This window comes from Mycetomoellerius zeteki, unplaced genomic scaffold (assembly GCF_001594055.1).
Source record: "Mycetomoellerius zeteki isolate Tzet28-1 unplaced genomic scaffold, Tzet1.0 scaffold106, whole genome shotgun sequence".
Classification (NCBI taxonomy): domain Eukaryota; kingdom Metazoa; phylum Arthropoda; class Insecta; order Hymenoptera; family Formicidae; genus Mycetomoellerius; species Mycetomoellerius zeteki.
Window position 1 is genome coordinate 3,695,080 of NW_017255975.1, and position 14,580 is coordinate 3,709,659.

The 14,580-nt window shown below is 33.6% G+C and overlaps 3 protein-coding genes across 13 annotated transcripts; 1 reads left to right on the forward strand and 2 right to left on the reverse strand.

Annotated features, from left to right (window-relative positions):
* Window positions 1-287: 287 nt before the first annotated feature.
* On the reverse strand, window positions 288-4,759 carry cpb (F-actin-capping protein subunit beta). Of its 4 annotated transcripts, XM_018449795.1 has the most exons (5): window positions 3,306-3,655; window positions 3,113-3,226; window positions 2,824-3,035; window positions 1,967-2,339; window positions 288-1,846 (listed from the first exon to the last, which is right to left on the reverse strand). In XM_018449795.1, the coding sequence occupies exons 3-5, from the start codon at window positions 3,021-3,023 to the stop codon at window positions 1,613-1,615; spliced, it is 807 nt and encodes a 268-aa protein (XP_018305297.1). In that variant the 5' UTR covers window positions 3,024-3,035; window positions 3,113-3,226; window positions 3,306-3,655; the 3' UTR covers window positions 288-1,612. The 4 variants fall into 4 exon arrangements, with proteins under 4 accessions (XP_018305297.1, XP_018305311.1, XP_018305305.1 ...); XM_018449809.1 differs by lacking the exons at window positions 3,113-3,226; window positions 3,306-3,655 and adding an exon at window positions 4,697-4,759; XM_018449803.1 differs by lacking the exons at window positions 3,113-3,226; window positions 3,306-3,655 and adding an exon at window positions 4,142-4,386.
* On the forward strand, window positions 4,562-10,444 carry Graf (GTPase regulator associated with FAK). 3 transcript variants are annotated; one of them, XM_018449702.1, is made up of 20 exons: window positions 4,562-4,925; window positions 5,214-5,371; window positions 5,544-5,615; window positions 5,762-5,863; window positions 5,945-6,055; window positions 6,181-6,285; window positions 6,956-7,027; window positions 7,242-7,308; window positions 7,444-7,541; window positions 7,623-7,717; window positions 7,807-7,921; window positions 8,009-8,111; window positions 8,204-8,425; window positions 8,644-8,749; window positions 8,896-9,259; window positions 9,344-9,554; window positions 9,636-9,795; window positions 9,891-9,947; window positions 10,013-10,092; window positions 10,165-10,444. In XM_018449702.1, the coding sequence occupies exons 1-20, from the start codon at window positions 4,766-4,768 to the stop codon at window positions 10,254-10,256; spliced, it is 2,550 nt and encodes an 849-aa protein (XP_018305204.1). In that variant the 5' UTR covers window positions 4,562-4,765; the 3' UTR covers window positions 10,257-10,444. The 3 variants fall into 3 exon arrangements, with proteins under 3 accessions (XP_018305204.1, XP_018305219.1, XP_018305212.1); XM_018449710.1 differs by having other exon boundaries at window positions 4,564-4,925; window positions 7,807-7,888; XM_018449717.1 differs by lacking the exon at window positions 6,956-7,027.
* Window positions 10,445-11,958: 1,514 nt separating this feature from the next.
* nSMase (neutral sphingomyelinase) lies at window positions 11,959-14,300 on the reverse strand. 6 transcript variants are annotated; one of them, XM_018449771.1, is made up of 7 exons: window positions 14,154-14,300; window positions 13,827-13,893; window positions 13,439-13,612; window positions 13,163-13,346; window positions 12,692-13,018; window positions 12,519-12,624; window positions 11,959-12,410 (listed from the first exon to the last, which is right to left on the reverse strand). In XM_018449771.1, exons 2-7 carry the CDS (start codon window positions 13,868-13,870, stop codon window positions 12,070-12,072), a joined length of 1,176 nt encoding a protein of 391 aa, XP_018305273.1. In that variant the 5' UTR covers window positions 13,871-13,893; window positions 14,154-14,300; the 3' UTR covers window positions 11,959-12,069. The 6 variants fall into 6 exon arrangements, with proteins under 6 accessions (XP_018305273.1, XP_018305255.1, XP_018305245.1 ...); XM_018449753.1 differs by having other exon boundaries at window positions 13,827-13,988; XM_018449743.1 differs by having other exon boundaries at window positions 13,827-14,072.
* Window positions 14,301-14,580: the final 280 nt, after the last annotated feature.

Genomic DNA, 14,580 nt, shown 5'->3' on the forward strand with positions numbered 1-14,580 from the left:
AAAAGAAGGCACTAACGTAAAAAAAATGCTTTTCTTTTCATTTATGTACTTACGAATTCTACGCGGTATTTTTTTTTTTTGCGTCTCCATTACAAGAAATAATCTAATGCGCTCATGGATCATATATAGAATATGCGAGGTTCTCAATATGTATGATTGCGCAGTCGTTTACAAGGGTTCAAGGATTTATAGTACCAAGAGTCTTCAATATCTACGTCACCTCACGTACCAAGAATCAGGAGTTTCGAGGACGAGGATAAGAGAAGGCATAAAAATTGTTCGCTTTCAAGATGCAAGATTCGTGGTACTGACGATCTTTGAGATCTTGATAACTTGTCAGTCCAAGGATCTGTAGTATCAAAGATCCGTGAATACTAGAACACACCGGAATATGTATACGGAATATGTTTAAGAAAAGCTCCGATAATAAAAATCCAATATTGAGGATCTACAGATTTCGAGGATCTATGGTACCAGCAGATTTTTGTACTCATGAAATTTAATACAAACAAATAAAGTTTAATTTGAAAACTTTTATTTGCGCATTATATATGGATTCATTATTAACAAATGCAAAATGCAACCGCTCCTTTTGAACTTTTACGTAAATAAATCGTTTTATACTATCTCTCAGAGAAGATTAGCTCTATGTCTCAGATTTAATATTAAATTACGTAAGATTTAATGTTAAATATAACGTAGGTAGGATTATCCTTCAACGTCCAAATATTATACAAATTTTGAGTTTTGCCACTTCCTCGAATCTAAATAATTTTGATATAAATGAAAATTTATACAATTTCTATGTGCACAATTTTCAAAGTTTCCATTTGCGAGGACAAATTCTTTACAATGCAATATGATATACTTCTTTTTCAACGTTATGCAAACTGTTTTATATTATTTTCAGCGCTAAGTTACGCGCTTTTAAATTTAACCCTAAACAGTATAAGCGGAATATCAATACTTTCCAAACATTACAAAAATGTTATGAATTTACCGTTTTGCAATTATCATTCGTCAAACTTAATATAAATCAAAAGAGAGAATTGCTAAATGTATTTTTTTTTTTCGAGCTTTTACATAGTAAGCGTTAACTATATTATAATTCACTCTTTTGCATTTTACATTGTTCTTTATCTAATTTACCGTTCTAAAACGCGTTGCACCTTTCCCGCATATTTACAATAAACTCTATTTCATTCTAAATTAAACAAAGTATTTCATACTGTTTAGGTTTAATCAACGCGTTCATGATTGATTCGTATCTCTTTAGGGCAACAAAGTACAGTAATAGGTATCGTTTTCGATAATGTAGACAATGATTCGAAGAATTTTACGAGTTCTATAGATACGGTTTGACCTGGAAAAGGCCCAAGTCGTAGCATTTAAAATTCCCAAGAGTCCAACAAGATCTTAAGACTTATCGGATAAAGAACTCGAAGACCGCCGCAAAAAATTTCAGAACTTTTCAAGAATCCAAAATTCCACGGATTCTAAAAATATAAAGACGCCTATGAAAATCGAAAGATCCCATGCAAGATGAAAGGATCCAAAAATACCATAAAATCTATTCGTAATCGTAATCGAAACTTTCCTGCTCTTCACAAGATCAATTGTTGGCATTTCGCCTCTGCAGTGCTGCTGCGAGATCTTGCCTGAGCGCAGCCTGCTGTCTTTGGTCAGCCAAAGATTGCACCGACCGCAGCCCATTCACAATATCCTTCGTTTTGCCGAAGTAGATCTCGTTTAACGTATTACGAATTTTATTCTCCATGTCTTCCACCATTCTGCCGATGTTCGCGATATGAGGAGATGTTTCGCTGATCTGAGCGTCTTGTTCTACCTATAATTGCACGCAAAACACAAATTTTTTAAAAGTTATCTATTGAGATACAAGCAGAATTTTAAATGAACCAACGAAGGTAGAGCTCAAAATTTGATATAATACAAGTGCTGTACTTACCTGACGCGTCAAACTACCACCCAAATTCATTGTACCAGAGCCATGCTTGTTGGTCTGCAGCCACAGCATGGCTGTTGATGTGAGTTTATAGTGCGCAGTACGACCAGTCGATTTCTCTTGTACCTCCACTACATGTATCGAGTCCCAACATCCTTTGATCTTTTTAGAACCATCGCCCGCCTTCTTGATGAGAATTACCGCTGCAAAACCATGATCCAAGTCCCACAAGTATACCGACGAGACCCCACCTTCGAAATACAGCTCTCGATATTGATCAAAGGCATGGTTGGCATCTATTTCCAGTTTCCTCAATCGCTCAGAAGGCATTGAGCCATCCTCTAGTGGTGGATCGTAGGTATTGCTCCAAGGAGATCTATAAAACACATCATGTTTATACAGTGTATCTTCTTATATAACAGTTTATCTTCTTTTCTCCTATCAAATGATCTAATCAATTCTAAGCTTAATATTTCATGTGTCATACAAAGCTTTTCAAATCTGTTGATTAACTACAGGATAGAGAGATCCTGTCTTACAATTAATCAACATGCTTGAAAAAGTAAAATATCAGTCTAAGCAAAATCATAAGGCTCATTACTTGTTCTCGTAAGACTTATAAGAATTGAAATTATAATTCTATGCGTACCATAAGATGTACGATTATTTGTAAATGTACGATTAATTGTATCTATGATTTCTTTCAAATCTTATAACTAATAAGAAGCTATCTATATAAAAATATCATATAATATTATAAACATTCCAGTTGTAAGTTTTTACAAGCCTTATGAGAAGAAATTACAAGCTTTATGATTCTGCTTGGAATTGACCCAGAAGTCCACTTTGATGATACAAACCTGTATGAATCTCCATCTCTATTGTAGTCGCACAATAGATAGTCCTTGCCAGACTCCTTATCCTTGGCAATCTTTAACGGTTGATCTACGGAGGACAGTAGATCCTCGCATAGCGAAGGAACCAAGTCGATCAGGTCGCTGAGGTTTTTTTCAATTTGTTGCGGAGGTAATCTCCGCATCAGGTCTAACGCACAGTCCATTTGCTGCTCTGTCTAAAAATATATACATACATTAAAAAAAAATAGGAATATATACAGTTATGGGAGAATATACAATTTAGATTATTTACAACGCTGTTAATCGTCTTCTATTTTTCTTTCAAAAAGTACGATTCTGAGCGCGAGTGGAGGACGTCTTCGACGACAGAGAGGACGAGACTACTTTTTCAGTGTGTGGACAATTCCTGGGATTATTTATTTACAGGTGCACGCGTCAGACGTGACGGTAAACGATGGACGAAACATAAAGGCTGAATGTCTTACCATACTGTCGCAATTTAAATTGGTTATAGGCCGACGAACATCAAAATCTTATTGGCCGATGTCGACAATGAGATAAACGTAAAACGTATTTTTTATTAGCCACTACCTCGCTAGGATTGTCTCAAAAATAAACGAGACGAGCATTGAAAGGGTGTGTCGTGGTGCGAGCAGCGATTGGTTTGTCGCGCTCGTCGCTGGCCGCTGGCCTACGAAAGGAGCGAGGTTAACTGTTCGCGTTGCAGGGTAGCCAAATTAAACGTTTTGCAGGCTTTAATGGGCTTTAAAGCCGACGCTGTCGCGAGAACGGATTGGCTGGTGGCGCACATGAGAAATTTTGGACGGTGCGAGAAATTCCCTTCGAGATTTTCCCCTCAATACGATCTCTTTCCTTGCTTTCCAACAAGGACAGTTAGGGTGAAATCACACGGTGCAGAAAAAAAATTGCGGAATAGAGAATGCGTCATTGAAGCAACCAATCAGCACTATTCCGAATAGCTCTGAATAGCGCTGATTGATTGCTTCAATGACGCATTCTCAAGTCTTTTTCCGCACCGTGTGATTTCACCCTTAGACACTGTGTAACACAGTGTCTAACTGTCCTTGTTGGAAAGCAAGCTTTATCAGTTTAAATAAATAATAATTTCATGTATTTTACCCACCATGTGCTCCAACCGCTTCAACGTTGGTACTAACGTGAAAAAAGTGTTTTGTTCATCGCACGACTTTCGGACTTCCTTTGTACATCGTGTGAACAGGCCTTTATGCGTTACGTTTACACTTCACTCAAACACAACTCTAAAAAACCTATTTTCTTATTACAATCGTGAATTGAAAACCTCTAACACAGACGATTTTCTTCGATTCTACTCTTCTTCGTCTTCTTCTAATTCCAGAGACGCGCTTCTCGTTCTGTGTCCTTTATAATTGTTATTATTTTCTTTTGTACATTCGTGTGGATAAACCTTTACGCATTGCGTTCACATTCACTCAGACACAATTTAAAAAAATCTAATTTTTGTACTGGAATCATGAATTGAGAACCTCTATCACAGACACGTATAATTTTCTCTGATTTTTCCCCTTCTTTCTCTTCGTCTAATTCCAGATACGAGCTTCTCGTTCTGTGCCCTTTGTTTTTATATTGAATCACACTTCAGTCGAGCACAGTCGAGCTCCGATACTTAAAGCGGGGACTGTGCACGGCGAATCGCGTGCGCGCGTGTGTGTGTGTTTGTATACGTATATGTACAGTCTGGATTAATCTGTTAAGTGTTTGCACACATTGCATCCCGATGATGGCGAATCTGCGCGGATCTGCGCGAATAATCCTGCAGTAATGATAGTGATCGTGCGTCTTATCGCGAGTGATCGTGGGTGACAGCGTGACTCACGAGTTAAATTCGGGGCCCTCTCCTCCTCCTTCGTATTCATGACCCTTGAATTTTCGTAAACAAACGAGAATGGGTGTTGGCCTCAAACCACTGGAGTTTACGGATTGTTTAACCGATAGTCCGTACTTCCGCGAGAATCTTCACTATCACGAGCGCGAATTGGAAAAGACTAGTCAGCAGATCAAACGGCTCGTTAAGGAGGTCAAAGATTTGTTGCTAGCTGCTAAGAGTAAGTTCATGACGCGACGTTTTTTTTCCCCATTCGGACTATCGAAACATGTGTTTGTTGTAACAGCTGTTGCACATATAATTTACCTCCGTGCGTAATTATAGTAAGTCAAGGCTTTTGTAATGTTCTTCCACGACAAAGTGGATTTAGAAAGATAACGATCTGCTTGTTTTATTTTTTTTCCTTCTCTATCAGAGACGCGTTGTAGAAAATAGTTTTCTATACTAACGTAATCTAGTTTCTCATTTAAATTAGTTATAATAACGTTGTGCTGTTTTTTTTTTCTAGATTTGTCTAGAGCGCAAAGAGCCTTTTCCAAAACGTTGCAAAACTTTAGTTTTGAATGCATCGGCGAGAGCCAAACTGAGGACGAGACTCATATATCTCAGAGTTTGAAAGAATTTGGCAAACTTATAGCATCCATAGAAGATGAGAGGGATCGCATGGTATGCAATGAATAAATTAGTTTGTAGAATATATTCATTGCATTTAATAGATCTTGATATAGAATATTGTAATTCTAAAATGTTATATAAAGAAAGACTAGTTTGAAAGAGATTCTCTTAATATACTTAGTAATGATGATGTCATTCCTTAAAATAGCTTTTCTTTTTCTAGTTGGAACGAGCGTATGATCAGATTATATTACCTTTGGAGAATTTTAGGAAAGAACATATCGGTGGAGTTAAGGTAAAGTTGTTTAATGATGTTTTGTATCTATATAATTTATATTTATATATATCTTTCATATATATATATATTTATTTATATCTAAAATATTTCAAGCCAATAAAATATGTTTAGTTTTATTTACTTGGTGTGTTGTAACTTTTCAGGATGGTAAAAAGAAATTCGAGAAACAGACGATTAAATTTTGTCAGAGTCAAGAGCGTTACTTGAATTTGTCCACGAAAAAACAGGACAATGTTTTGCAAGAGGTATATTTAATGATCTATGGAAAATTAGGATTGCATATTATTAAGTAATTGACATTTCGTGTATGCATGTATAATCTATAGGCTGACGCAACGTTGGAGATGGCTGAAAGACACTTCTCTCAAGCTAGTTTAGAATATGTGTTTTTACTGCAAGAAGTTCAAGAGCGGAAAAAGTTTGAATTTGTCGAAACGGTAACAGTTTGAACAAAAATTATTATATGCACGCAATAAAATTCTTTATTACGTGCTCATGTGTTTTCTACATTAAACACATGTGCAAAATAAATTGCAGTCTAATGTAATATAAAATGTTCTAGTTGTTGGGATTTATGTTTGGATGGCTGACATTCTATCATCAAGGTCATGAAGTTGCGAAAGATTTTAAACCTTACATGACAGAGCTACAATTAAAAATTCAGAAGGTTGGTAACAATTCCTGTCATGCGTTTTTAACTGCTTAAATACTTTAAATGATATAGGAGACAAAAAGTATTTTATCTCTCTAGTCGGTATACTTATTTCCCTGTTAATGCATTATTGTGAGTGACGATAACGTAGAAGCATTATTTTAATGACTTAATAATTTAGTGTTATCGCTGTATGTTTGTATGCAAGAAAATCTTGTTGAAATATGCATCACTAACATGTAGATACATGTTTTCTCTATAGTATTTCTAATATTATTGATAAGAGTTCTCTTTTTCCAGCTTAAACCAAAATTACATATTGCATAAGTTAACAGTTCATAATTTAGTAATTAATTCAAAATTAATTTTAATAAAGTTTAAAAGACAAAAATATAGAGTTTTGCAAGTGTAATGCGCGCTATGTAATTGCTAATAAAGTAAATTTAACTTGTACTTACATTATACATTAAAGTGGAATTTATAGCAGAAATACATTATTAAATATTCACTATAATTTCCTTTTGGAATTGGTATAAGGATACGGAAGAACATAGCCATTGATAAATGAAATCTGTAACATTCGCGACTAAATTATTCTATAAAGTACCAATATAATAAGATTGATAACAGCATGAATAAGCGCTTACTAATTTTTATTTGTGTGTGTGCGCGTGTGTTTCACAAGACTAGAGAGAATTTCCTTGCTACCCGGGATAAAACTGAATCACTTATGAATAAAATGAAGGACATGAAAAAGGTATGTTACATAGCAATTTTTGTATTTTTTCTCTTAATTACTTAGTAAAAATTAGATATATAGAAACACGTTGTTTTGTAGTTTTATTCTATCATTTTAAGTGCAAGCATTAAAAATTAAGCATTAAATATTGATCGTTATTTATTAGTAGTTATGAATTTTTTAAGTGTAAGTATGCTTTCTACATTCACCCATATCATCTTTTTTTTCTTAGTCCGCTGTAGAAAGTGGTCTCAACAAATTACACTCGCGCGAAGGATATTTATTTCTAATGGAGAAAAGTAAGTTTATTGTAGTATAAAAAAGTCCTTTGATGAAAACTGATTGTTTAGTGAGTCTTAAGATAAATACCTTTTATATACTATATTATGAATGTCGCTGACTATGTACATTACAAAAAAACATGATGTTTGTAGAAGCATTTGGTACAACATGGACAAAACAGTATTGCACATATCAAAAGGATAGGAAAGAATTCACTATGATCCCTTATAATCAACTCACGGGAAAATTTGTAAGTGAAGTGGAAACTTAATATGTATAATATGTGTTATTAAGGATCTTCGGAATAATTTCTCAATATTTTTTTTTATAGAGTGGTAAGGAAACCCTTACACTGTGGTCTTGTGTACGACGAACATCGGACACTATCGAAAAAAGATTTTGCTTTGACATCACTGCCATAGATAAGTAAGTTGAATTTGTATGTTTAACATATAATTATTTTATTTTACCACGAATAAAAGATGATTAAAGAAGCCTCTCTGCTGTTTTTCCAGACCTAGTGTAATATATACATTCCAAGCGCTTTCCGAAGAGGATAGGAAGTTATGGATGGATGCTATGGATGGAAAGGAACCTGTGAGAATCTTTGTACATTTCAATATTCAAATGGTCGCTTTTACTATATATATATATATATATACTTTTTTATCTTTCATGGATGAAATTGCGTGTAACAATCGTGTAATCATTTTCCAGACTTGTCCGCGATTAGGTTCTTCCGCAAGACCCGAAGATATGACATTGGCTGAAACCGGTTTTACGTTCGTATCGAAATGTATTGCAGCGCTCGAAGATAGAGGTGATACAATTGACTTTTTTCTCAGTTAATCGAGCTTTCTGCTCGTCTAATAACGTTGATTTAATCTATTAATTTTAAATAATTGTCGACAGGACTAGAAGAACAAGGTTTATACAGAGTGGTCGGAGTTGCCTCTAAAGTAAATAAACTTTTAACAATGGGTCTCGATAAGAGGAAAGTGGATAAGCTTAGCTTAAACGATCGTTTTGAATGGGAAAGTAAAACTATTACCAGTTCGCTCAAAACTTACCTGAGAACATTGTCCGAGCCATTAATGACTTTCCGATACTACAATAGCTTCATTACAGCTGCGAGTGCGTATAGGTATTCTTGATAATATATTGTTTTATTTTATTTTTGCCATTGTATCTATTCTTGGAGATAAAGAAATTTCACGATAGATCCGCTTTCTTTCTTCTATCTCTCCATTTTTCTTAAATACTTCAATTCGCTCTCCCTATTATTATTTTCAATATTTTTTCTGTATAAAACTAAAGTTCCATTGTGATTTTTATATTATGATATTTAACAGAACAGGAGATGAAGGAAACTCGGATAAATGATATACACAATCTCGTTTATCGATTGCCTAAACCTAATTTCAATATGTTGATTCTTCTTATTACTCATCTTTGCAGGTAAGAGACATTATTAATTTATAGAATTTAGCGTTTTATTATATGTGTGTACTTCTAAGTTTTACTTGTTTATCTCAACTCGGATATTTATGTCAAAAATATTTTACTTTTGTTACATTTTGTTTAAATTTGGATAAAATTTTCAGCGTGGCAAAAAAAAGTGATAAAAATCTGATGACTGTGGGGAACTTGGCAGTATGTTTTGGTCCGACTTTATTACGACCAGAAGAAGAAACAGTAGCTTCTATAATGGACATTAAATTTTACAATATTGTTGTGGAAATATTGATTGAGAATTATGAAAGAATAGTAGCTGGACCACCCCAAGATTCTTTGCAGCGCGCAGTAGCAGCGCAGTCTACACTACAAGCCACTGTTATCCCAAGTAAATCGCAATGCATTAAAATGGAAGAAGGTCCAACTTCCTCGGGTAATGGAACGGCATTTTTACGATATCCGCTACACACAGCGATACACACAACAGTTACACCCGCATCATCACACGCGCACGTAAGTTTGTAGCATTGTCTTCTTTCATCGTTATGTATATTCCGTGTATATATATATATATATATTTATATATTATATATATAGCTCGTTACAAGATCTTATTACGACGGCCAGCCTTTGACTGTTAATAAGTCGCCTACTATTGATGAGAGAAATAATGGAGATTACGATCGAGAAGATCTTGATAACACAAGTCATCGTATACCGTCGTACTTGGATAGTCGCGGTGGCGGTACCAGCAGCAGTCGCATAAAATTGACTAACGCGAACCTTATGTATCATTCAACCGACAAAGGTCTTGTTACATTCTTCTTTCTTATGTTCTTTCGCAATAATCTTTAATATCGTCTTCTAAACGAAAATGTTATTATCCCAGTTCTAAGCGGTGGCAACACGAGCAGTTCGAGTGAATCAATCGCCTCGGATCCTCATCCCTTTACAGGCGAATTACCAATCAAGCAAAAACGTGGCACCATGATATCCGTGCACTATCCCACGGCTTATCCTCAGCGTAGCAACTCGTCATCGATATGTCCGTAAGATGTCCCAATTCTTTCATTAACAAAAATCTACTTTTTTAATATTTTATTCGATATTTTTTTTATTATCATGATTCTATACATAATTACAGCATCAACACTTCACCCAGTAGTGGACGTTCGAGTCCTGGTCAAATTCCAGGAATTTGGTAAGTATTCTATACATAAAATTTAGGAAGGGGGACTCTCTCTATAAGTTTATATAAATTCTCAGGAGAGTGCGAACCTTATATGCGTGTATGGCGGAAAACGATGGCGAATTATCATTTGAACCAAACCAAATTATCACAAATGGTAAGAGCGACACGAAAGTATTGATTTTTATAAAGATTTGAAAGAGGCACGTAACAAAATGTATTATTACAGTTAAGGCCTCTTTGGAGCCAGGTTGGCTAGAAGGTACATTAAACGGTAAAACGGGTTTAGTACCGAAGAATTACGTGGAGCAACTGCCCTAAGTACTGTGAAAGGAAAGAAAACCAAAGAGCGTCTGAGAAAATGTAGGCAATTTTATCATTATAAAACAAATTTACAAATATTCTTTTAGATAATGTTCTTAATATCACTGAGAAGGAAGCAAATTTATGAAAGCTATACTATACAAGAACAGCCATGTTTTGAGCTTTCATATCAATTTTGTTTGGCTACACACTGCTTAGTCAATTATATATATTATATATAATATAAATATATATATATGTGTATGTACTCTTATGTAAACATTATTTATTAGAAGCATTTTATTCTATGTGTATCTAAATTGTATATAACAATTTACGAATGGTATACATGTGCATAAGAACCATATAGAATTAACATTTCTATATGTATTTGAATACATTTATACTAAAAGACATTCCCATGCAACATAATGTATATGGAGATTTCATGGAGCTTGTAGGAAATTTTAAAGGTAATAACCATTCGTTTTATAGTATTGTATTATAATTATAATAAAATATATAATGCCATATTGAGAAAATACTGCTTATCTTGGAAAATTTTATAAACCTATATATAATATATGTTATTTAATATTATATTATAGTATTGATATCAGAAAACGCAACTCGTATAAAACGAAATGCAATTACGCTTGAAAGACTGGATTTGAAAAACTAAATTTTAATTTCAGCATTATAATGGAAATATAAATGCATGCATATGTAAATAGATATATTTTACCATAATGTTGATTCCTGTGAAATGATATGCATAGTTGGTCAATCAGTAATATTATAAATGTCTATGTCTAGACATTTAGTAAAAAAAGATAGTAAACGTACATGTAATACAATTGTAATTGTTAATAATGAATTTAAAAAAAAACCATTACAGTCTCACAGTTTAAATTTTAGTATTCATGCTTTAATATTCATACTAACTTTTTTGAACTCAACTTATATTGATTCAAAATTTTATTTAACAATAAAATCATAACGATAAATATAGTATATAAATGCAAACTGAAAACGAATATTATCTTAAAATTTATATATTAAATATATATCTTCTTTTATTTAACGAAATTTTTATTTGAGCGTTATCAATTTTTATGTTATGTTAAACTCTCTTTTGGAAGTATTATAATATCCAGTAAACACCAACCAACAGTAACATAAAATCAATATTATACTCTAATATATAATCAATATTACTATAATCAATATTATACTATAATTTTATACTCAATAATGTAACTGTTACACAACATGTGTTATATTTTACATTTATATTGTTGAGTGTGAAATTTAATATAACATTAATTATAATATTAAAGGCCTCGGTAGTCTAATGGCTTAGGACGCTCGTACGGAATACAAGAGATCCGGGTTTGACTCCCGGCCGAGGAAATATTTTTCGCAATAAATTTACTTACAGTTTTTCAGCATAGTAACATCTTGCTAATATGATGCTTGATTGTGCATCAAAATTATTTAAGAATTGTTTGTTAATTTAATTTAATTCGTGATATTAGTCTAGTAGTTTAATTGCGTTTATGAGTCCGGAAAACCAATTTGGCGCGCAGTTTGAAGGATTACAAATATGTTATATATGCAAGTATAGTATATATAGTATATATATAATTCACATTGAATTATTTAAAGCATTAAAAGAACTGGTATAAGCTGTTAAATTTCTATTATTAATTGTGTTTCCCACATTGTACGGTCTAAAAATAAGATTCTTATTGTTTATAACATTAATGTTATTGTATGTTACTGTTAATTGGTAGTTTACTAGATCTATATTAGTGTAGAAATTTGACATTCAGTTTTGATTATTATCCAAATGTGTCATGTAAATTTCTATAGCTAAACGTCCTGCTCTTAATGCATTCTTCTCTGCGCAATTCCATAGTGAACTCATAAATACAGTGTAACATAACAATGCAGTCAGAAGAATACATACTATATTCAAACCGATATCTGCAGCTAAAGATATGTTCATGCAATTTAGCCAGATGATCCAAATTAACGGAATGATTAGCATGCAGGTTGACAATGTATACCAAAAACGTTGGCGTTGTACACTTTTCAATGCGTCTTCGCAAATTTCTATTGCTTCTTTCAGAGAATCGATAATATCTAGATCTTTTATATCATGTTTATCTGCAAATAAATATATAGATCTAAACTATTAATTGAAGTAAATTAAAAAAATAGATAAATGTTTATGTATGTTATATATAATGTGGAATATTTAAATACATTGCTTACCATTAACGAATTTAAGTGTAGCCATCACAGCTTCATGGTCGGAATAACTAAAATCCTTATATGGCACACGATTTGGCAAGGGATGTCCACAATTTGCAACTTCAACCTACAAGTTTTAATGTATTATTATACATCGTATCAATATTTTCATATTCGTTGCGTTAATCCTTTACCTTCACAGTCTTCGAACCTAAATACATAATATAATCTATACGCTTTCCATTTGGCTGTGTTCGAGCAAGTTTTGAGCCGGTGTAACTATTATTGGCACATTCGTTGGTCCCTATGTGGCTCTGACTATCAGGGCATGTATCTGCTAAACCAGAAACACCGCGTATAATTCTATAAGCTAAGTCCTGCGGTTCTGTATTAAGATCGCCAGCTAATATGATAGCGTCCACGCCGCCACTCGTCATCTTTACGAATTGAGCAGTATCAAATGCTTGTAGCACTCTATGAGCCATATACTCGTCATTCTCGCGATTATATTCCGCGTGTAACTGCAAAATAAAAACAACAAATATTTGATATCTTTTAAAAATCATCATAAGCTGTCCGAATATACGTTACATTATTTATATCACATAAAAGGATATTTTATGCATGATGAAATAGCAACGAAAAGGTTTGCTAGATGGACGTACGTGTGTGATATAAACATTGATATACATGTTAAAAATTTTTATTTTACACAGCCCAACTCCTTTACCACCGAACCAGTCTCCATGGTGTATCTTATGAACATAACCATTTAAAGGCCATTTGTGAAACATAACATCATGAATGGGATATCTTGACAAGATACATATTCCTGATCCCAAGACTCCACTATACAAGTAATATAAGATTACAATTATTTAGTAAAAAATAGCAAAACAATTCAAATCCATCTGGATGACAGAGATGACGTAAAACTATACCTGTGAAAATAATGCGAATGGGGAAGTACTTCCTGTGTTCTTGTTTTTATCTGATTAAAATCATTGACAGACCAAATTTCTTGCAAACAGATTATATCGTATTCCCTACTGATACATCTTTCTGCGATAGCGGATATACGTTCGTTCCTGTTTCTCGACACATATGGTATGCCCCTACCGAAACAGAAGCAACAGAGCATGAATTAAAATTCACCATTTAGGTTCTTATTCTACAATTCTTAACGACAGTTACGATATTGTTACAGTATTGTTCCAAGAATTTTATACATGATAAAAATATGTAATCGACACTATCGTTAAGAATTATAAAATAAGAACCTTGGAAATGCGTTTTGTAAAATAATAAGTAAAAATTTCATCTGCTTACCAACAATTCAGTGTCAAAACGTTCACCGATATTTCGTTCGTCATAGTTTTGTCTCGACAATACCGTCCTGTAGAACACAATACGATGATTAGATTGTTATGGAATGGCCGTGATTTCCTTCGACAGTTTCATGCCTTTTTGACAGCGACTGGCGGTAGATAGCTGGGAGATATAAAAAAATAAAAAAAATAACAAGGACGAAAAACTTATTTCCCCGAACGATTTATCTCACATATTTCTTCGTATCTGTGAGTTAACAAAATTATTTGATAAGCTTGTGATGTGTATCCACGTATGCAAGTGTACATACATCCCTTATCAGTGTACCTTCTCCATTCTCCTCATTACGAACAGTGACAGATCGACAAAGCTATCGTCATTTTTTTGTAGTGCACACTACACCGCACTGCACCAAATGTATATTCCTGAGGTCTGTTTTCTGTGAACTAGTGTATGCATGATGTAAAAAGTAAAAAGAAATGCGGGGTCTACAATAGAATGCGTTGTCTACAATATGCGAAGTAATTTTAAGAAGTAAGAGTAAGAAATTCACCAATCACAGTCTATTATTCTTTTCACAATCGACTGTGATTGGTCAATTTCTTACTCTTACTTCTTAAACCAAGCTTACTTCGCATATTGTAGACGACGCTTAACTTCAAACAAGGGGCTATCATCTTGCTTTTGAACATTTGGACCTGATTCTTATGCGGGATCTACAATAGAAGTCGTAGCGGTCGTAGAGTCTTAAGCT

Bases quoted from the DNA above. Each gene is read 5' to 3' on its own strand.
- cpb (XM_018449784.1), bottom strand. The intron at 2,340-2,823 runs GTTTGTATCATC...TGTGTTTTATAG, and splicing joins AGAGATGGAGATTCATACAG to ATCTCCTTGGAGCAATACCT. The intron at 1,847-1,966 runs GTAAGTACAGCA...GTGCAATTATAG, and splicing joins GTGGTAGTTTGACGCGTCAG to GTAGAACAAGACGCTCAGAT.
- Graf (XM_018449702.1), top strand. From the start codon at position 4,766: ATGGGTGTTGGCCTCAAACCACTGGAGTTTACGGATTGTTTAACCGAT. The intron at 7,718-7,806 runs GTAAGTTGAATT...CTGTTTTTCCAG, and splicing joins GACATCACTGCCATAGATAA to ACCTAGTGTAATATATACAT. The intron at 8,112-8,203 runs GTGATACAATTG...AATTGTCGACAG, and splicing joins TGCAGCGCTCGAAGATAGAG to GACTAGAAGAACAAGGTTTA.
- nSMase (XM_018449771.1), bottom strand. From the start codon at position 13,870: ATGACGAACGAAATATCGGTGAACGTTTTGACACTGAATTGTTG. The intron at 13,613-13,826 runs GTAAGCAGATGA...CTGTTTCGGTAG, and splicing joins GTTTTGACACTGAATTGTTG to GGGCATACCATATGTGTCGA. The intron at 12,625-12,691 runs GTAAAGGATTAA...TAAAACTTGTAG, and splicing joins TAGGTTCGAAGACTGTGAAG to GTTGAAGTTGCAAATTGTGG.